Source organism: Typopeltis vanoorti, chromosome 16 (genome assembly GCF_054136105.1).
Source record: "Typopeltis vanoorti isolate ZY-2024b chromosome 16, IOZ_Tvanoo_1.0, whole genome shotgun sequence".
NCBI lineage: Eukaryota > Metazoa > Arthropoda > Arachnida > Uropygi > Thelyphonidae > Typopeltis > Typopeltis vanoorti.
In genome coordinates, this window is record NC_143564.1 from 114,879,728 (window position 1) to 114,903,865 (window position 24,138).

At 36.4% G+C, this 24,138-nt stretch overlaps 1 protein-coding gene across 1 annotated transcript in view; it reads left to right on the forward strand.

The window, feature by feature from the left end:
- The window catches only part of LOC150098275 (uncharacterized), a 253,295-nt gene that overhangs the window by 130,565 nt on the left and 98,592 nt on the right, over window positions 1-24,138 (forward strand). Inside the window, exons 2-3 of the mRNA XM_090406293.1 lie at window positions 2,611-2,737; window positions 18,865-18,967. Of these exons, the coding sequence (XP_090262419.1) occupies window positions 2,611-2,737; window positions 18,865-18,967 (230 nt within the window). The remainder of the gene's footprint in view (window positions 1-2,610; window positions 2,738-18,864; window positions 18,968-24,138) is intronic.

Here is a 24,138-nt window from a genome sequence, read left to right on the forward strand (position 1 = left end):
TATATTCTCCTAAAATGGCTTCTGCTCATTCTCTGCAAATGGCAAGAAATGTGCGTCAACAATATCATGCACACCAGAAAAAGATTAAATGGCTTCCGCTTTTTAACAGCAGGACAGGTAAGGCAATGCGTATTCTTGAAAGTAGGAGAGGAAAAAAGAGGGGGTAAAGGATTAAACCAGCTCCCGCTCTTCCCCTTTTCCAACAATGATACAGGGGAAGGACCAATTATGCTATTTTGAATGCCACAACAGAGCTGAAGATGCGAACTGATTTATGCGAATATTCCCACCAGTCGACGATACATAACAACAGTCACAATCTGCAGCTTTGGGGGGGGGGGATTTCTTTTTGAAAACGAGAATTTCCAAACCGTTATGAATCCTAATCTACTTCACTTCCGAGTGGGGTAAAGCACTAGAGAAGGCAATAAAGGTTTATTCAAATATTGATTTTTAGTTTATCGAGTGTTTGAAATAAAGATTTCTCAATTAATATAAACAGACATTTCGATAATTATTTTACAATTTTTCATTAAAATATTAAATATTTTTATTTTATATTTTTAATATTATTGAAATAAAAAAAATATGCACCCTTCAATATAAACATCTGATTTTGTATATCGCTGAGAATTCTGGGTTCGAGTGGGTTGTGGCATTGTTCGCATAGCGTTCACCGTGGGTATCAGAGCATATCGACCTGAGCCAGTGTATTCTTTGTGTAGGCTGTAACAAGCGCAATCCAGAAAATATCCTGATTAGGTATGTTCTGAGATAACAGTATTTATTTCCTATTTCATGTTCTCTCCATTCGAAATAGTTCCTTTGATCTAGCGTTTCCAGACTTCTTGCTACTTTTTAAAACACTTGCAGAAGTTTTGAACGGGCAATTTTAACTTGCAGTTTTTCTTTAAAGAAACGGATGATGTTTTCACTTGTTTTGGTCAATTTGAGTTGAGTAGTTCAGAAATAAAACGGTTGCGATGCTTCAGGAATATAGAGAGCACAGATTCTATAGTCGTATCGCGTTTGGTCAGAAATTCCTGCGTATACAATACACATGGAGAGAGAAAGAAAAAAGAACGAATTGCTGTCGTTAGACACCGTCAAAATGCTCTGAAACGATCTTGGTGTCCTTAACTGGTTTGACTGTTATTCTAATGAAAAGCATGAATTAAACATGCATTTACATGTTACACTCATCAACCTGGATGTTGATGAGTGTAACATGTTTTCATGGACAAAATTCCTTATCCGTGCAATGTTTTTCTCGGTTTTGCATGTTGATGAACGATGAAGAGTTCAGCATCATCAACAAACGACGAGTCTGATCATGAAAAATAATCAGATGAATCGAGTATGCTCATTGTTTCATCTCCATAAGCGCACACGTGCTGTTCTTTGACAAAAGAACATAGATTATGTTCTTTGCAGCTTTGACAAAACTGCTCATGAATGAGCAGTACTGGCTCATCTGACGTACGAAAATTTTCTGACCTCTGCCTCGTATGATTGCACCTGCTTGTTAGTTTCTTTTATAATTGAGATGCAAATATAGTTCCACAGATGGTAATATAGTATCTCATTTAATAGTTCAGAATTTTTTTCATCTTCGAAAACCACAGAAACTCCAATATACACGCTTAGACCAGTCGCGTTCAATTCATAGATACCCACTTGTTGCTGCATTTCATTTTAAGTGTTTAGTTCTGCACGTTTTAAATAAGTAGTTGCATAACAGGAGATCAAATTCCCACTCAGTTAAAGATAACTGAATAGATGAAAGTGAAGTCAACCCTCGCATCATGTTTAAGATTTTGTTGACAGGCTCAACATTTTGCAGTTCCCTACTAGACTAAAAACATGGACTTATTCGTTCAAATAATAAATTATACGGATCTTTTAGGGTAAAAACCAGGGCTCAATAGGCCCATAAAAATAATAATAAAAAAAAAAAACAATAATAAAAAAAACACAGTTCAAAAGCCAAAAATTCATCGTTTTTGTCAGAGAAAGAAGAGTTAAAAATGCATTGAAAATATTGTGATCAGCCTTGCATATATTACATAAATCTTTATATAATGATTCAATTGTTTTCCCTGTACCAGCTTCCTTTATAGAACGAAAGAAACTGGTACAGGGAATTTACTATTGAAGAAATGGTTTTTAATCACTACTAAAATTTTTCGAAGGGATTAACTGAGCTACCACACTCAGAATTCTTCTGTATTTATATATATACCCCGACGATCTTTGGCATCTTTAAATCAGTCCAGTTTTTAGCCTTACAGTTAATCATGAACAAAGTTATTATAGTTTGTTGTTAATGAACTCTTGGCCTTTCGTAACCACATGTTTAGGAAGTTCTTAAAATAATGATAATATAATAAGTTTATTACTTTTTATGGATCCGTTTTGCATTATAATTTTTTTAAATGTTTGGATTAGTTATGTCTGGTATATATGAACGTAACTTGAGTTCATAAAAGAAGCATTATTAAAAGTATCTTTACAATGTGACCTTGACCTCACACAGACGATATGAACGGACTGACCCCATGCGGAAACACTGTTGCATTATTGAATCGTATTTTTTCTTTCTTTCCTTAGGGGCTTCTACTAGGATGCTAGAAGTAGAGCAGGGCATTTCCGGGGCGGGTCCCCGGCCATCGTCACCTCTACCGGCCGTAATTCCCCGTCGTCCAAGGTTCTCAAGTGTGCCTCTAGTGGAACTGAAGTAAGAATCAATATTTATTCTTCTATTATAGCTTTTATGTGTACAACAAAAGTTTGAAGCACCCTTTAAAGGACATTACGCCAGACAAGAACTCGCATTCGCTATTTTCTTTGGCTCCATTTTCATTCAACAAGTCATTTTTAGAAAATTAAAAACCTTTCTGATAAGTGGATTATTCCATTTGGTACTGAGTCACGTCTGCCGATGAGCATCATATAATACTCCGCAGAAGGATTTCGGTATAAATCTTTTAGCACACGAACATTTATTTTACTTTTTTGTATCTCTTCCGCCCTTTTTATAGGGTTATTTGATACCTTATGCTGTGTCAACACAAGCAAGGAGGATTGAAACTTCAAGGCAGTAATTATAAGATGATTCAGTGAATGAGGCTGGGAGTTAAACATTTTTAAATGTCTTCACTGTTGTCTAGCCCCAGAGAATCCATCAATATTAAAAAAAGTGTCGTTTGAAATAACACGCCCTAGTTTTCAATGTCGATTGTAGGAGTTTACTGCAAATTTTTTTTTATTTTTATTTATGTATTTCTTAAATTATTACACGCTTTTGTAATGCACGTCTTAATATCTTAAAGCAAACCGGTCTGTTATCAGATTACTTACTTTTCAAGACGATTCTAAGGCTGAATTGGCATTAGCGAAGGCATTCATTTTCGGTACTCACACTTCAACATAATCACTTAAAAAAATCTTTGTTGCAGACCATTTACGTCTGAAAAAAGAAAAAGAGAATGTTTACTAAAGCACTTGCGCAGGCGATGCCTAATTTTGGTTCATTCGCATTCCCTTTTAGAAGCAGCATCACACTGCAGATCGCATAAAAAATCCAATTGTGTGCGCGCGCATAATAATGCAGGACGAAACTTGAGAATCCAAAGGGAAGTTGATGTTAGTTAGAATTATGACTTAAGGCTATGAATCAAGTATATTTACGTCTCTTAATTCTGTGGCCATTGTGTCATGGCTGTTTTGTAGATGAAAAAACGTTTTTCAGCAGAAGAGCAACTTGGTCCTCACGACTGCGCTATGGAAGCGCTGATCCGAAGGAAAATTGCGACATAAGGTGGATATTTTTTCATTCACAGAATGAATATCTTTGCTATAAAAAGGAGACATCTTCTCAGTGACTTACTTGCCACGATTCTAAACAAACCACTTCGACTCTCGTAATTGTTTAGTTGCTGTTTTTTAATATTCAGACACTCTTAAATGACATCGAAGCTAATAATAAAATGACTGACAGAATGTTAGTTGTGTTTACGAATGTGATCTTCTCTGGATAGATTTTTTTATAGTCCGTATTATAACAAGTTTCTGTTTAGTGCTAATTGAGTTTATCTAGATAGCATTGAGCGTGGGAAATGAGATCATGCATCTAGCGTTCTCTTTTGCCTCCTCTAATTAGAGGTTATCCAGTTACAATTATGTTATTGTATTTTTTTTAATATAGTTAACAGAGGAATATCACTTTTATCCGGTGATTATGGGTAACTCTTGATATTCTAACACCAGAGTTTTTACCTTTACATTTAAGAATAAAAAAATTATCCTTCGCTTATAAGTTTTGGTGATAAATAACTGAGATTTTATCACCAACGGTGACCAGTTCCTTACGACCAGTTAGATAATTTCGGTGTATCAATTTTAAAACGTATTTTATCAGTTTAATACACGATAAAGCTAATGTCATGTCAGAGATATAAGCAGGTGAAAATTAGAAAAGAGGGAAGCAGTTGGCGAGATAAAAATTGAGCTCGAATAAAATGTTGTACCGTGGGAGGAGAAGTCGAAACCGACACAGAAATATTCAGTACCGGAATCAAGGACGAACAAAGAAGACTTGGATTATATATAAGCTATTCTTTTCTGCAATGTTAATTACTGATTGTGTTGGTAAATAACAAATAAATATGAGAGAGAAATCAAAAAGTAGAAGCAGTTTTCATTATAAAAACCTCATCAAAAGAACATCTCTTATTTAAAAAAAAAAGTGATGACCAAGCAGGAGGCCAGATGCAATTCAGAAGCAGCTGGTTTACTGACATTTCTATGAATACTGTTGTTGCTGTTATGGTTTCGCTCGAATTTCAGAGGAGACTTCACATCTCCACAATTAAAACACTAATTTCAGTCAAGTAGCTGCTTCTAAATTGCAGCCAGCTTTTCACTTGCACTTCAATTTTTTTTTTTTTTTAAGTGGGAGGTTTATATTTTCCTAGATGAAATTAGGTTAAAAGTGTCGAAGGCATTTTCATTTTTTCCTTTGCAATCTCGCCGTCATTCGAACACTGTCAAAGAGGAAGAGAGGGTTAAATAAAGTGACCTCAACAGGTGTCCGAGAAAAGGCAACAATTCCTTGTTCATCTTAGTCTAATTCAGCTCAGTTTCTCGGCAAAGTAAGAAACAATGATATCCAAATTGGGTCGAAAACGACAAGACGATGCGGCTCCTGTAGGGAGTTGGGTTGTTTAGATTTCCGGCCGATGCAATGTAAGCTGCGAGGCCAGTGGGTTATTGGATGTAAATTGTGCACATTCTTTTGGCCTGTTTCTTTGGATCAAAAACCTGAATTTTTTTTCCCAAAAAATTATCGAAATCGACTAAGTTGAGTTATCCGGTCAACTAACAATGAAGTCGTATTATTATTTCTGTTAATTGCAACCTGGGGGGGGGGGGTCGGCCTGTTTTGCAAGAGAAGAAAAAAAAAATGGTATACCTGTATGGGGACGGATTACTCACCTGAAGTCGAAAAGCTCTTAGTTATAGAAATTCTTCGCTACTTAGACATAATTCGAATCCAACCAAAAGGCATTGTCATTGCTGACTGCGATATGGATGCTCGAAATCGATTGAACGATGCAACCTGTAAAGGATCCAATTTCCTTCCCCCCCAACACCTCTGTACCTTTTTTTGAGTGGCTGAAATTCTAACAAGAGCTAAGCAACATAAAAGGCACTTTTATTCGAAATTTGGTAGAGATTTCGAATAAAGTTACTCTTGAACGATGAAATCTGTAGAGATTGAAGTAGGAGGCGGCGCCTCCTCTTCTACCGAGGAGGTGCTTTCCTGCTGAATTTCGTCAGCAGTGTCAGGAACAGCAATATTCCGAATTTTGGAGAGACCGAGAATGATGCGAATTGAACTAGTTTTCTTATCCTAATTGGATTTAGCGCTTCAAATTTCGTGGGTCCTGTTCGATAACTATCAGGTTAAAGTGGCGGATCGATAATATTCAACGTAGAACCGACGTTACCTAGGTCGAGTTTTGGCGCTAACGATATTTGTAATAGGAGCAGTCAATGACTCGTTACATTGACTTGGTTTAAAGTTCACTGTTGACGTTATAACAGAAGACGCTCTTTGCATCATACCTGTAGAAGTGCCTGCGATCAGATTTTTCTGCTTAGAAAGGCATAAACCGTCTTAGATTTAAATAAATCGAGAACGATTTATCCCCTTCTATAAATAAATTGTTTTCATTTTAATTTATCCTCGTTCCACTGCTAATAACTGACGTAATCGTTTATAGCAGAATCGGATCACGTCAGAATGGAGTGAGGCATTCCGACGTGGAATTCTATCATTGGGCGTTAATAGTAAAACATGCTTAGTGCGAAAGGCTCAAATAACAGGTCAAGAGGTTCGGGCTCTTTAATGCTACTGATAATATTTTACTTTCGTTATATCTCTCATTTCCACATCAAATAACTTCTGTCTTGATACCACTTTCATGCTAGCCCCTTCTAGATAAGAATACTTAGTTACGTGAGTAAAACTGTACACAGATTAGTAGCATTTATACTTCTCTTTGACATCATTTTGGGCTGAAGAAATCTTGATTCGAGTGGCTCGGATGATGCGAGAGCTCCTGAAACACTAGAGGCCACTAATTACACCATCCTGTTGACAAAGTGCTTCATGCACCGCCTCTTCGCCTATACAACTCACTTTCGATAGCAATCTTTCTACTCTTATCGACTAATTAATGATCTCACACACCACTGCTCGTGCTTTTCGTCACGCATTTTCGTGAATGCAGACTTTGCTTGATAATCATGACGTAACAATAGACACTGTTCACTAAGACTGAGAGCAATTCTCTATATTCTGTTTCTCTTTCGTTGAGAGTACAAGTAGATATTATTTGTAGTACACCATTTTTACATCAAAACATTCATTCCGAATATAGTAAAAGATTATTATTTGTTTTTTTAAACAATGAAGTTGCTCTTTCATCACTAGCATGCCACATTTTTCATTAATGAAATCCGTTACGAAATTGTAGCTTCATATCCATGAATGAGCACATTTGTCGAACACGACTGCTTTGTGTCTCTTCCAGCGTCAGAAATATTATCTAGCACGTTCGTATTAATCAAATTACTTCTAAGACTGACATCCGTTTGGAACTTCTTTTAATTCCGGGAAGTTTTACTGGTGACAAATAAGAGCTTATGCGAAGGAGGGGCAGTCAAAGTCACGATGGCCTAAACAATCATGAAGCGAGTTCGGTTTATCTTATTAATATCTTCAATGTATTCCGGGAGAAGAGTTAAGCCATAGATTTACTGTGCATGTGAGCGTGGATAATCCACTGAAACATAATGATTTTATTCGTAACAAGCTCACACTTAATGTAAACGTCCCAGCATCGATTGTGTTGCTGTTTTATTCACACGAATCATCGCCCATGTGTAACGAAGACAGCCATCTTGAGGACTGTATCATATTCGTTTTTCTTCTTATCTCGAATTTTAAATTTTTGGAAAAAATATTAAGAATTAAATGAATCACAATATGCTTCCTGTACTCATTTTGCACCATGCAGCGATTGTGTCTGAAGCCAAGTGACAACAAAACACTTTTCTTTTCTGTATCGGAAGAAAATGAAAACGGAACTGCTGATTGGATTTGCAGTTAACTGCAGAATGTTGTTGATATATTAAAAAAAAAAAAATTGAACTAACAGATTCTGTGTTTCATTAGCATTCACTGCAAACGGTGAGGATAATGATCCACCACGACACCTTTAATCAACATACTTAACCAAAGCAAATAAAGCTGTGAGGCAAGTTATGTCTGTTAATTACGTGTGTTATTCTGGCTAGTTTGCCAGTTTTTCAGGATGTATACCATTACAATCGAACAGAATCAAAGAGTGAGGCAAAACAGAAGTCAGTTGTGAAGCACAAACTTTTAGAACAGATAAGTCATCGGAGAACCGAAGATCTCTTTTTTAGCGAAAAATCAAAGGGAACATTGAATGGTAAGTGGAATTTACTAAGATCAGGATTAAAATGGAGGAAACGTACGCGTTCAAGAGAACAATTTACGTAAAGAAATGATGATATAGAAGTAACTTAGTGCAAAATCGGTAGAAGACTGGTTGGACAATGTTATGGCCAATAGCTTTGGCAAGGAACCAGAAGGCATATTCTACCATTCAAGCCAGTTTCCTGCTTTTAGACGTGTTGATAAATTGCGACAACTCTTTTGGGTTTTTGTTTAGGTAAACAGGAAAAGAAGACGGAGAAGAAATCCATATGTGATATGTTTGATTATTCCCCTACATATTTTTCAGCACACCTTCTTGGAAAACAAAGGCTTGGGTGAGGAACGAGAATTTAAAATGGATACTTAATAAGAACTGTTTCAGTGATGTGTTCTGTGCAAATTTTAGATCAGAAGACTGGAAACAACAATTCAACCAAGAAAGTGGGTTGAGATATTTGTGTGAATGTTTCTTCAGAAGAAGGGGGAAAAAGCAACGTTAGATTGAGCTCTGAATTGCCCAGAGGACTAGCAGCACACACACAGTATACTTAGAGCGATCATTGATGAGTCAAGAGATCAGGTGTGTTTGGAGAGTGATTATAGTTACGGGGTATTCTGGTAGACAATGTTTAGTTTGCATGAGGTCATTGGTGGTAGCAAATACCTTGGCAGTTGCTGTCACCATGTTTGGTGTAGTTGGAAAAGGAGTTATGAACATTAAAATCTCCACAGATGACCGCTATTACAAAAGTTTGAACAATTAAATTAAAATCAAGGTAAAATCAAAACATCTTATTCGGTAAAATCAGAGTATCATGAGATAAGATTCATTATCGCGTAATGTTGAACCATATAGTGAACAGAAGAAGCGTTAACAAATCTGGAATCCCTAAATGGTAATTTCTGAAGGCACTTCAGGTGTCCAGTAAGTAGGCTGATCTTATACCAAGATATGAAAATCGTCTGTAACCCAAAAACATTCACACACAGTCATGCTCCCTCCTTGTGAAATCGAATCCATACCTCGCTGATGAGTGAAGGTTCTGTCCACTCGGCCAGCATCTTCGCTCTCCAGACCTGCTTAATACTTGCACTCTCGAAACTTTTAAAATTTTAACGTGATCGAGACTTTATAAGTTATCCGTCTCTGGTGTAATTTTTCTTTAATTTTGCCGCACGCGGTTAAAACTGACTGATCAGCCACATGGAGGAACTCCCCAGGAGGACATCTGTGAAGTTCAAGAAGGAATGTTGCGCTAGAGAGCATAATAAGACCAATGAATCTCTTGAAAGCGTTTTGCTTTGGGGAAGGACTTTGTATCCTTATTATTGCTGATTTCGTATAATTAAAACCTATCTGATAGGTAAAGCAATGACCATCTCAAGATACCTCTTGTGTAATACCTCGAGCTTTCTAAAGATCATTGCCTTTTTTTTTTTTTTAATTGGACGTCATCAGGTGACAGTCTCGGTTTAAGACAAACCATTTAAGTTCAGCTCTGCATAAATTGCTGCTGTTTGTTAAGCCGGTGGAACTTCATGAAAGATGATTAGAAATCGATCCGCGATAAATAAATGAGAGTCTGAAACTTTTGCCAGCCTATTCAGTGATAAGTCATTATTAGGGCTAGACACCTCCATGGAGTTCTGTGGCTCATCGTAGAAATGACCGAACGATCTGTCGTATTTTGGTCTTTACCACATGCGTTCTCTTTGTTTGCTTTGCAGGAGAAGAAGGGAAAAAAAACCAAAATTGGAGAAAATCGCCCATGCATGAGACTGGCTAACACACTTTCGTCTCGTTAAGAATATAATTTCTTGCCATCTTTAATTTAAGGCCTTATAATTGTACGTCATTTAGATTCGAATATTTCCAACAAGAGAGACGTGTGTTGTAACATCTTTCCGACTGCGCTACAGCGACGCTGAAAAACGTACATTCCAGGTGACCTAGATCGTAATTTGCCAGCTACGCGCACAGTTTATATTTGGACAGAGAACCAGGACTCGTCTGGGGGAAGGAAGACAGTCCAATTTTCATATTACACTATAACAACAAAATTACTGTTTTATTGTTTGAATCAATAAGGACATGGAAAACAACAGGGCGTGGTTTTAACAGGTTGTTGAATGGGCTCTCTGATATTGTCCACAAAATTAGTAAGCAAGCCAGATCTATGCATTATTTCCCAGTTTAATTACACTATTTTCCGCCCTCCTACTCTACATTTTCGTGGTGAGCATTTTGAGTGCTTAATCTGGAGCAACCAAAGAGGATTGTAACACGTTGCATGCAAAAAAAAAAAAAAAAAAAAATCCTAATCTAGCTGTGTGGGCTTTCGTAAAGCACGGAGTTCGAGGAAATGTAACGCATGTTACGTATAATTGGGAATAGATATCACCTGGTCGTAAACCACTCATTATTATCTCAAGATTAGAGTCGGTTCAAATTTACGACTTAATTTTAATAGCAAGATTTATCATGGAATGTAACAGTCTCAACAGAAGGGAAAGAAGGCGTTAACTCCATTAATGACAACAAAAAATGCCCGTCGTTCTAGATCCGCATGTGATCTACATTGGTTGCTTGTCTTTTCATTAAAAATATTTTAATGAGAGTTGAAGCAGTTTTAAAGTCAATTTTTTAAGAAAGATTAACAAATGATTCATGTATGCCATAAGTTCTGATTGTAGAACATAGCGTTTCTATTAATGACTTTATCACCCGGTGTTGAGACCGTTGAAATACTAGAAAAGCACACTTTTTGGATTATCTAGCTTGTAAGCCGCATACAGGACTAATTCGATAGGTCGCAACCTTTAGTGGGTGGATTCGCCATTAAAAAAAAAAAAAAAAAAAAATTCATCTCATGTTTCCCCTTCTTGATTTTGTTTTCTGTAATATGCAGAATTCACTACTGACCACGATTTGAGTTCCTCCATTCCAATATCCGCAGCATATGTTACATCAAATGTCGCTTTGAAATTTAATCGATGCTTTCATTTCTTGTTTATTTTATTCTAGTAATGAAGCTTTTGACGTAGACGTGATGAATATCAAAATCATTCAGGCGATGATGTAAATTATTATTTACGATGTGCTTTTAGCGCAATGTCAGTTATCATCATAAACGAGAATATTTTTCTGAATATATTTTGACGTAATTAACTTCTACAAACTTGTATCCTGTTCTGGTGATTATATCAGTAGTTCGTTTATGTATCTAACGTACTGATATCATATATATATATATATATATATATATATATATATATATATATATATATATATATATATGTGTGTGTGTGTGTGTGTGTGTGCGTGTGCGCTCAAATTTAAGCATCAAGCACCTAAAATTTTCGAAAATTTACAGTAATGGATTGAATTAAGACAAAGCCCCCCAACCACACACTCATCCAACTCCCTTAACCTTACTATGGGAAAAATAATTGGGTTGGGCAGGTCAAATCGCTCAAAAATCTTAACAGTGCTGAAAGAGGAAGTGCTTGTACTTGGTCTCTAGATTATTTCCCCTCACCTTTATTATGTATATTTTTTTTTATTATCTTAAAAATGTACGTCAGGTGGTGGTTCCAGATTTCGACTATTTAGCTTGCGAGAAATTCTGTAAGGCATTCTGAACATAAAGAAAAAAGTGAACAAAACATTACAAAATAATTTAACTTCTTCATCGAAATTAATCCATTACTTGTGAGCACTCCAATATTGTCATATCTAACATTCCACTTCTAAAGCGGTTCTAACCGAATCAATTCACCTTGGTCTTCCCCTGGTCTCTTTCCTGTCATCTTGGCATCAAACTTCTTTTGTTAACCTTTCCTTACCTATTCTATTTAAATTTAAGTGGCCATACCACCTTAGATTAGCTCTGCTTACACATTCTTGAATACTAATAGTGTCAGGTTCCTTTCTAATTTCTCACAACCCTCATTATCTGTAGTTTCTATTCTTTGATCAAGTGCTTCATTTCTAACCCAACTGTCAGATGAATAACTTAAAACTGGTTTAAACACTGTCTTGTATACTGCTACTTTGGCGTTTTGACTCATTTCGCTCTTATTCCATATAAATATATTCAGCTGGCTACTCATCTTGCCAGCTTTGCTTTTATTTGTCTGCTCAAAATATTATACTCAAAAATATTCTCAATGTTTTCTGAAGATATTGTCATTATGCAAGTCATTTCAAAATACTTTCATTGGCATATTTTCAATATGTTGGAGATGCGACAATCAGAAAACTGCTAAATAGCTGAAATTTCAATTGTGTGTGTAGATTAGCAAGTCCGTTCTTGTTTATTTTGTTTTTGCTCGCTTCATTACAATGCGACTTATCGTTTGATCATAAAAAAAGGAAGTAGGATGAAATTACACGCACACAAGTATATATAAAACCGAAAGTCAGACCTTGTATCGTAAGTCGGTTTCCGACTAAGCATTATTATCAGGAATTAATAAAAAATGTTCATATATAAAGTACAGATATCAAACTGTTGTTTTTCTACCGAATATTATTTTCTTATCGGCATGCATTTCTTTAATTTGATTTAACACCTTCATTTCTAAAATACATTTTCCAAAATGTATTTTTAGCTTTCTTCCGGCGTGGTCGACCGATGGGGGATGGTACTGCTCTCCAACCGGTTTTAAATGAATTTCATTGCCTGCGTGAGACCATCAGTCTGCTTACTGAAGGCTTGAAGTGGCATGAAAAAGTTTCGTGTTCGGTTTCTAGAGCAGTGGTTCCTAATTATCTAACCCGCACGTCGTCCATGGTACTAATGACACCACGCTACAACCTTTCGTAAGTGAACTCGTCAACTAGATTTTCACAGCGTATATTTTTACGCATTAAAATACACGTGATTCTTTGTCCTTCGGGATCACAAATAACCACAACCATTATTTCTAGCAGGTATTTCTTATTATAGCGTATAATAACTTGTTCTTCCCACGACCCTAGCTGTGATTTTTTGCTCCAACAAACTGCCCACTTGGAATTTTCGTCCTCCTTCTTGGTCGTCTATTATAATGTACTAGAAATAATTTCGTACTCTCATTTTGATTCCAGTCATAAAGTATTTTAACTAAAAGAATCCCAGTTTGACTTCCCTTTTGGTGATGAGCAGCGATTTCATTTAGTAGTTCTTTCCGCTGCTGATACAGCCACTCCGTCTGTTGTTCTCAGAGAGAGAGACAAAAGCGCAGATAGTTCTCCTGTCTTTCACTAGTCGATAAATAATTAGGGGTCATTTTCGGCAGTTACTTACTCATATAATCTTCGTTGCCTATGCGCCAGCTAGCATTTTAGACCCAATGACTGCGTGACCCTCTTTCCTCCAGCTGAACGCATCGCTGCAGACTAACCATGTCATTTTCCCCTCTGTCGATTTAAGCAGCTGCCTACGACTGGGCCTTGTTTAAGCTGTGGACAAAGCTCGCTAAAAGTGCAATCGAGTTCTCATTCTGTATTACTATACGCTCAGCAGCTTCGATTTGGCAGAGCAGAGGTCGGGTTACATTTTGGCCTACATAGATGGTGACGCATATTCCTGCCGTATCTCTTTATGGTCAACTTGATGGATTTTCTTATTTGTACTTATTGCACTGGCCCTGGGAATGATTGTCGTGACTTTCTAAGGTAATGAAAGGTTGATTCAGTCATAGTCAGTGACCTTAATAGATCATAATAAAAATCATCGAAAATAATGCATATTTGTACATATCAATATTTTAGGATTATGTTGCTGATTATAGAACAAAAAGATGAACAGCATGAATAAATAAACAGTAAAAGCATGTTAGAGAGCGCTTATTTAGGAAGTTCATCCAAACGTTTCATTCTTTTGTCCTTAAAAACGAAAAAAAAAAATAACTCCAAGGACACGGGATCAAAATCATGACCAGTGCACAGCACTTAATATTCTTTTGTCGGTTTATTCCTTATGAATCCTTGTTACCGCTGGAATGATACATTAGCAGATAAAGCACAAAAATTTTAATTTTAAAAGTTATACCAACTTAGCGAGGAAATGCCTAAGTGCACCAGTGATGCAATTTCTGATGAAAATGCATATTTATATATTTGTCGTATTTTTGGTTACAAAGGTGGTCACAAAACAATGTTCACACTTTCAGTAATGGCAACACCCATCGAAAATATATTTATAACATTCTGGAAGCTCCTTAATAAGAGAATGTCTTGTCAAGAAAGCAAGTACAGTATTGAAAGAAATCTTCGACAATATTGGAGTTTAACTTGCTTTAATCCTATAGTAAGCAGCAACACTGTATGTAAATAGAAAGAAGAAATTTACACAATCTTCTATTGTAATTTTTGATAATAGTGTTGATTATTCCAAAGGTAACAAGACTTGTATAGTGGTTACTTCGATATTGTTTGAACAGTTTTCAGGGAAGGAGTAAAACGGTTGACGGTTAGTTTTAATCATTTATTTATTTTTTTTTTTCTTTCAAATTGAAATGACCGTTTCAATTATTTCTGACATTTACCTGCTGCAGAAATCGCAAGCTTTTAATGGCTAACAGTGACATTGGGAACAACTTTTTAAATAGGAAAAAAATAGCTATCTCCTTGCGGAATCCCGAGGTTGATTTTTTTATTACTATATATGTGATTTCTATATATTAGAAATCACACTAGAAGGCATTTTTACTGACCAGAAAACATAACTGACAGTGAAAGAAATGGGCAACTCATTTTTAGCTTAAAAAGAGAATACTTTCGCATCATTATCTTAACGTGCTGTACTTCTCAGTATATTTTTTCCTCTTATGGAGTCCCAACTTTCTTGATATACGTGATCTGCTTTCCAATATTCTGCCGACCAATTATGCTTAACGTCTATTACAAGTTCTCAATTTCGATGGCTTGCTTATCATAGTTTACACATTACTTCATTTTGGAGTCGGAAGGCTGATTTGTTGAGCCACCTAATTAAAAATACCTTTTTAATTTTTCAGCCGTGGAATTAACAAAACTAATGTTCGTGGTTTTTAAAAAAACCTCAACCTGCAAGCTCGTTTAATTAGCCACCAGGTGACCACACCAATGATAAAGTGGGATGATAACATTCCTGTTTATTTTTATTTATTTACTTTTTTATCTCCTAGGCCGTTCGGAGTTTAAAATTTATAAGATAAGCGAGGAGCGTCAGTGTTAATCTTCCAGAAACCTGTTTTCTTAAATTTGACATTAGTCATTTTGTCAACAATATTCTGCAATTTCTGAGAATTGGACAAATTTGGATGTCGACAAAGGAATCTGAAACCTGGTTTATTAGCTGTTTGTCAAAATACTATTCTATATATAACTTCTGAAGCTTAGTTGATAGGGTTTTTCTTACATTATCATAGGTAAATTACTTTGGTAAGTAACTTTGATCATTTATTTTTTCATTTATTAATTCTTAAGACCATTGCATGCATTGCGGATAATTTTTTTAACCAACAAAAACCCGATTTTTCTCTGAAAAATCTCAATGAAAATCTCATTTCATTTGTATCCCGATGGAGTATCATTAATGTTAAAACAAATCACTAGTTCAAAATGATCTTCGTGGCCTATTCGGATAATGGGTTTCGTTCAAAAACAAGAGCACATAACAACTGACCTGAGTTGAATTTCGACTAGGATCCGAAGACGCTTTATAAGGGATTTTCAACTGACGCCAGATAGCCGTTCTCAAATGAACATGACGAGATTTTCCAACCTCGGCAGTTTCATTCCCAAAATAGCGCACGCAGTTAACCAGCATAATACACTGGCCTCGTAGCCTCAGTCTCTTCGACTATATTCCCAACAATCCGATCTCTGCTTCCTCCAGAGTTCATAGAAGTTGAGCAAAATCAAGAAATGATTTATTTCGTACTCTGTATTATTACCCATGTGAAGTAGAATCACAACTGTAATTTTGATGTGCACATTAATGTGCCCTATAGCACATTATTGTTCTGGGCGAGTCGAGGGCAATTTTTATTTATTTGTTTTGTCACATTTGAAGGTAAACTTGAGCAGTCCATTGTAACCGAAGTTAATTGTATTGTGGTTAGTCAATTATTTAATAAAATTGAAATTTTTCTAACCCTCTTCAAAGAACAGGAAAAAAAAAAAATTCAGTTGCAAAATGTGTATAGTTCTCTCATCTTCATTTTTTTAAAATTTTTTATTTATTTTTTTAATTTGCGAATTTCGAGAAGGGGAATTTTAACTCTCAGATCCCCACTTTTGCATCGTGCGTCTTCGATTGTAACATCATTCATGTTTTAGTTATTCGTGATGATTATGAACTAAGAATTTTCGTAGTTCCCAATCGTCTTTCCGATGGAATAAGCTTTCAGTGGAACTTGGGGAGATTAAGATTGGCCTCCATTTTTCGCTTTTATAACAATGTTAGCTGAGTATGAACTCAGATCTGAAACTCAATTTTCATTTCGTTCTAATTCGAATCCAGTGGCGGCTCGTGGCTTGAAATCGTGGGGGTGCTGCAACTTTCGAAATATACATGCACACTGTAAGTACAGTGTATACGTGTTTGGATAAAATATCAAAATTATGGTAAAAATTTAAAAAAAAATCAAACATGAAAAAATATTGTTTGTTATCGATAAAAATATACAGTTTGGTATAATTCAAAATTACTTAAAAATAAAATCCATTCCTTTAATTGTAAATAAAGGAATGGATTTACAAGTTTTGTACATTGCAATTAAATCCTTTAATTGTAATGTCTAAATATTTAAAGAGAAGGAGTAAACACGATAAGCACTACGAAAACACTCTACTACTGGCGCAAACTGCATATAAACAACAGTGGAACTGCGCGACGGACAGTGCCGCATCACGCTAATAGCTTGCATCTCACTATGACGTGCATACGCTTGCGCGCGTAGCAATATGACACTGTGATAAACACAGTGCCGCTAGCGTCCTTCGCCCTCCTAAGTGTTACAAGATTGATTTTTATTATTTTTTATACAAAATAAGAGAATTGTATAGGATTGTTGATGATAAAATTAAATATTACAAGCAAATATAAATAAATTAATAAATATATTTATATATCGAGAAAAATTGGGGGTGTGCTGCAGTACCTATGCACGAGTCACCCCTGTTCGAATCTAATAGTAGATTCTTTCGAATCCAGTACAGAATACGATGAACCTTTATAAGGTTTTTTTTCTTCTAAATACGAGTTAGATGGTTTCATACAGAGATGAGAGAGTTCGCCGGAAACTCGCGATTTTTATTCTGCAAAACAGGCAAACCGATTACAGGATTACACGCAGTGTCTATATAAGGTCTGCCTTGGCCGCTTCGGCCGTAATTCCAAACAAGTACTTTCCCATTTTAAGGAGGTTGCGTTTTTAGGTATACATCACAATGGCCGAAGTTACACTAATTTATTATCAGAATATCAATTCTTCGTTGTATTAATGTTTTATTAATAAAAGTTAGTATATATTATTTCCGCTATTTTGCGTGATATTTTGGAACATAGAGTGGCAATAGAATAATATTAGCAGTTTGGTATGATATAGTCAATATTACGGTTAGAACCGTTTGTATATGTAAAAATACCAACAGTACCTAAATCGTCATCTTTGAGTCAGCCCTTGAACTATTATAAGTCAAAACACGCACATATAATGTAGGTTGATGAAGGCCTTGAGTCTCAGTCTGTAGTTGGTATCCTTCTTGAAGTTATGACTTCATTAGTTACCAAGATCTAGATTACAGATCAGTGATGCATTTGAATAACCTGTCCCAGAACTTAGACCTTTCTTCTTAGGAAGAATGGACTTTGTGCCTCCTGCCTTCCTCTCTCCACACACCACGAGTGATGTATTCAAGAGATTAATAATAATAATAATAAAACGAATTAAGTTGTATATTTTTTTCTTTTGTTTCCTCCAGCACTTGAACTAGGGTTGCGTCAAGTTACAATTGGTAATTTGGCAGCATAAATCTCTGTACTATTATTCTAGTATACGAATATTTTAACATTGAGATACATCCTTATAGTGCATGATTCAGATCTACGGACCCATACACACACACACACACGCGCGCGCCCTCGTTCAGTGCTTCTATCTCAGCATTTACAAGAATATGACTAGGAGTGTGAAGTGTGCAACTACTGCCTTAAGTATTGGAAGGAAAGAGGAAGTTCTGCCATCCCATAACCGTGGTACAAACACTTCCTTAATATTCACTACGAGGAAAACAATCGTATATTTCCAGCGTTTTTTTTTTCAGCTTCTCTAATTTTTCCAGATCGGTATATTTATAGCTGCAATTCTCTAAATTGTGTTGTTTTTTTATGAGCACACGATTTGTTGCTTTTAAAATGTTTTCTTTTTAATCTGAAGAAATGTATAGCTCAGCTTTCAAGCACACATATTTGTAGGTTACAAAGGTTTAAACCTGTTTCGATGACCCATTTCCATCGTTTCTTAACTGTAGCTAGTGGCCGTGCGCAATACAATTAGAGATCTTGCGTGAGCCATAATGTTTCACGGGAGTTTTGAAGTTCTGCTTCATTTCATTTTCGCCTGGAATCGTATTGAATAATTGCATCATGCTCTGTGCTATTCACTAACTGGAAATTAAAAGTTACTCCGGAATGGAGTGCTAAATACGTGGGAAAGAATAAGTTCCTACGAGTGGAGGAAGCATTAAGTGCTTTTTTAATATGAAAACTGCCGTTTTTTAACTGTTGCTATTAAGAAGTATTGATGAAATATGACGTAGTGGTTACCTGTGATTTATGCAGCTTTACTTTCTATAGGCATCCTGACAGTGAAGAAGATAGTCACAGCCCCCCGTCATCCGTGGGTCTTCCTAGGCGACATGTCACCTACACTGACGTCGACAACGATGCCCATTCACTGGTGAGTTAATAACTCTTCACATGTTAGTAAAAGAAAAACGTTTATTGCAGCATGCAAACCAAAGCGGACTGTAAATGGTGAGTTTTCATAAGATAACTGCCAAGCTCGATTTTCTTTTCTTATGGAATAACTGAATAAGGAAGAAGCTTCCAAATATGCTCTTTAAAACTTTGCAGCAAATTACATTTAGTAATTTTCTGTGGGTAGGTAGAAGGGGGGGGGGGAGAGATCACCGTAAGTGCATATGGTATTCGTCCATGCCCGACTCATTTTCTTTTAGATGTGAAAAACCAAGAACCGTTATCGTATACTTATTCTCTATGTAAACGGATGTGCTTAATAAAATTGCATGTGATTGGTTCAGTTTTTATATATGTTCAACCGGTGTTGTCTATTCAGAATTTATTATTACAATGTTATCAAAAATTTTGAAAATCTTCGTGAATTAATGTATTTTGCATACTGTCCCGATTTTATTATTATCGGCCGATAGAAATCGCCAAGAACGCTGTATATATTTGGTAGGTTACCAAACATATATGCCGAAATTTTGTTTTAAACTTTTCTTCATTCAAAAGAAGTTAATATGGAAACTCATACTTTTTCGAGATAGATTTAGTCTACATTATGACGGTTGATGTTTCTGTGACACGTATAAAATTATCAGGAAATGTCGTTCTTATTAGTGAATATATTAAAAAGACTCGATTTCTCACGCAAGCACCACGTAGGTTAAGAACGAGTCCACTTTCCCAGAAGTATCGGAAAATATGGAAAGATGGACTTATTCTTAAATTTCACACACACACACACACACACACACACACACACACACACACACACACACACACACACACACACACACACACACACACTAATAAGGACATTTTCTGATAATTTTAAGAAATACATTAGGAATATTATCTGAACCTACTCTGGTATGATAAAATGTATTTCCAATCAGTCACAGTCTAACTTTAAGGATGTATCAAATTAGACTGTGACTGACTGGAAATATTTACCAGAGTGGAATCAGATAATATTCCTATATTTCTTAAAATTAGAATGCGCACGACAGTTCAAGTGCACCGTTTCTCAATATAATTTCCCGCTTCTTCTCCTTTTTCTTGATGGGGCATTTAGGTTTTTGGAATAATGCAGGGGAAAAAAAAAATTTCGGGCGGTAACTACGTATTCTTTCTGTTTGTGATCGCTATCAGAATTAACATCCTTTTTGAGTGATGACGTTAACAGGTGATGATTAAACGGTGAAAGGTATGACCTCATATAGCTTGTGGAGTGGCGCCTCAGTTTGATCTGCAATACGGAGACAAGCGGTCATGCAGTGACACACCAAGTGACATCACCCTTGACTCCAAATCGCTTTTGCTTGTAAATTCCAGAAAAGTGGGAGCATTTCTATTATAATTACGGCTATTTTGCCTGCTTCAGTTTAGGAGTGCCCCTGTGGAAATGCTCCCCTGTGGGAGCATTTCTTTTTTTAGCTGAAGATTGTGATTCGAACTGGTACTTGACAGAGGACAGTTGTGCTTTTCTGTTACAAACTTTTTTTTTTTTTTTTGCTCTCCGTCTCGTAGTAGGGGAGTGGATCTAAATTTCTTCGCCAACGTGAAAGACAGTATCTCTTGAAGGTATTCTTTCCGATGTAAATGGTGATTACAGTTGTCTAAATGGTTTTGCCTATGCTCGGCCGTGCGAGATGTATTGTGCTATCCATCTTTGAATAGCTACTTGTTTGGCAGTTTTCGAAAGTATGATGATGCACTCCTACTAATTTCGCCGAGAAAGAAACTAATGCTTTCTTTCTCTATGATATTTTGCGGAAAGGCCTTCGATTTGTGTACTTGCTACACTTCATCTCACAGCTCGAATTACTGCAAACGACTCTTCTTCATGTAACCAGCAGAGTGGTCATTTTCACACGGATAATTCAGCAAGAAAACATTTTAAAAATAAAGAAAACATTTGAGATACTTCCTGATTGGTTGAGCATTTATTGGCTCTTTATGATGCATAGAGGATATGCATAAAATTAGAGGAAAAAAAAATATATAATCCCACACAAAAAGTGTAAATGAATCTCCCAGAATTTCCAGATCAAACCGAATTAATGTACAGGAATACTACCAGAACATGGTTTTTATTATACGGCACTACATCCCCCCCCCCACCTCCCTTGCGGTTTTAACGAGTGAAGAGTCTTAGCCTTTGACGATGATACTTGGGATTCTTCTATTATGTGTACGTAGGGTATTTGCAAGCTGGGTTTCTAGTTTGATTGACATCATTTCTCTCTCTTATGCTTTTGTTATTCAGTTTACACTGAGCACCAGGCTTTCAACGATTATTTCCGCTTCCTCACCTGTCGAACGCTTGCTTTTGGATTATGTTCGCTGCGGTATGTTGCGGAGCTCCACTTAGTGACGTCTATTCAACTGTTCCTTCCAGCTATTCTGGTGATAATTCAAATGAAATGCGCTTGTGAGACCCTTTTACTGAAATGATTTAAGAGACTCAAATAGGCTACCATTACAACGGGTTCCTGTGGGCCAGCGCAACGTTTAACTGCAATCTGCTTTCCTTCCCGTATTAAATGTTTTCTTGATAACCACGAAAATGTCTATTAATAGACCATGCCAGGTCCCCCTCCATAATAGAGGTCATCAACCTTTTATACCTTGCTGATCTACAAGCAGTTTTTTTTTTTTTTTTAAATCGAATGTTGTTAAGGGTAATTCACTAAAATAAAATGTCTTCGTATCGATGAATTCATATTATTGAGGATATCAAAATAGCATTTTAAAGAAAAGTCCGTTTAATAAAAGCATGTGAAGAAAACTAGTGTGTGACACAAGTTTATCTCGAAACATTTCTGATGTGAGGGTGTCTGTGGCCTAAAGCGAGCTGAGGAATGATCACGTTCAGCTTATTTAACTTACGTATACAAACATCTTACATATCCCGTAAGAATATATAAACGTTGATCTATGACCTTTGATTTCAAGATCTGCAATCAAAGAACACGTGTGTAAGAGTGCGCGAGCTCTCATGTTTTTATATAGACGTTCTCTTGAATCATGAGTTTTGCATCCAGTATTCAAATATATTCAAAATATTCCAATCGAATATATTCTTTTTGTGATAGGATTGTTATTTTTAACTGATGAGGCTAATAAAACTACTTTTGTTTGTTAAAAAAACGGTTATACATTTTCAGAATACAACATATGTAAATATGTTTTGCAATACAAACAGTTTTCCCTCTTGCTTCGAAGCAGGGAAACGTTAATGTAATCTGCAGCCAGCAGGGGGACGCCAAGGCTAATTGTCGCCGAGTGTAAGATAATTCAAGGTTGATTTTTTCCCTCGGTCTGTCTAATGACGTTAATTGAAATAGCCTTTCGCACTTAAAGGGCTATCTGCTGCTTGCTGTGTACCCGTGAAATCCCGTAAGTTGATTATTTGTACGAAATCCTACTTGATACCCAGTCTAATGTTCAATATATAAGGACAAATGTCTTTGTTCTTGCACAAATCTGCATTTCCTAATTTTTGATGCAATTCCAACAGATTATAGAGAGGAGGCTATTTTCAAACCTCGCATTTGGTTGGTGGGAATACAGGTTTTGGGGGAATAATTATTTTTTGAGAATTTTTAATATTTTAGTATAATTCAATTTCGTTATTAATGAATTATTATTATTCGAAAACACATTTTTTTTATTATTATTATCGTGAGAGCAGTTTGTTTTCAAATACTGCCCGTTTTTTATGCATTTTCTTTGTTTTCTGACGGGTAACTTAAAATTGGTTATCTATAAAATACGCAATGTAGTGTTTCGTTGTGTATTCTGAATATACGGAACGTTATCTCAAAAACATTGGACAGGTTTTCGAAACAAGGCATTTTAGAACTTGGAACTGTTGCTAAATTATTCAGAAACTTTGATCTTTATTTGAACTCCATATGTTGGATACATGATTACTCAAATTATATCGGCAGTTGAATAAAAAAAAAAAAGCCTTTAATGCAACTGATAAGAAATATTTCATTCCATTAACCACTTAAAAAGTGCGTTTCATTCATAATAATTTACATAGCTTTAGCTGTGATATCGAATGGAAGTTTCTTGCTTGAATTTTCGAAAATGAGAGGATTCAACTGAAGGAGAGTCGGTTTCATACGAAGGCAGGAGGGTTTTTCACCCTGCAGGACAAAACAGAAAAACAATGCTGTTTGAAGCAATGGCCGAAACAATTGTAGTTGCGAGACCAGTTAACAGACATTATCTGTTAACTGCTTGTCGGTTTGCCAGTTCTATGGAATGAACAGACAAACCGATCTTGGGGCTTTCTAACTTATGCCCTTTGTTGCACAGGGCATCGTCGTTACCAACTCGAATACACCCAGACCTCATAACGCTCGTTCATTCCGCCATAACTTCAAATTGTCCGCAGCTCCGCATTAAAAAATAATCCAGTATAACAAGTGGCGGGGATTTTCGCATTGCATAGTTTTTTTCGCCTTCCTGTTGATAAGAAATGATATTCTTGTTTTAATCCTTTACCAAGTGTGAAAGTGAGGATACTTAAGTCGTATATTTCCCATATGAATATAACTGCTGCATTCACTTAGCTTTCAGTATCCCAACGGATTTAGTCCCAATTCATGGGGCTTCAATAAAGGTCGAAACCGGTCTGAGTCTTCTTCAACCACGCGTTATTCCCGTTTCCTATGCAGGGTCCGCGTGTTACTTAGATGCGACTTCTTGTTACTACCACTCCCAACCGACCTGCCGCTGGGGGGGGGGGGATATATTTTTGGTTATAGTAGCGTATGTTCACGGGGCGGTTTACCTGCTTGCGGGATGAAAAACGCCAGATAAACTGGTGGAAAAACACCTACTGCCCGCGCCCAAGACCGGCTAACTTGGCTATGGCTGAGGAAGATCCTCAAATTCCTCACGTCTTCGACGGGAATCGAACCTGGGACACCCCTTCCCCAGGCATATGGGGAAGGTGTGTCCCAGGTTAACCGCGCGACCGAAACCGGTCTGAGTAATGTACCTATAATATATAGCAATATATACAATAAAGAAAGTTGCTGTGCGTTATGGGATGCCAGGCAATTGATGTGGTCAATAGCCTCT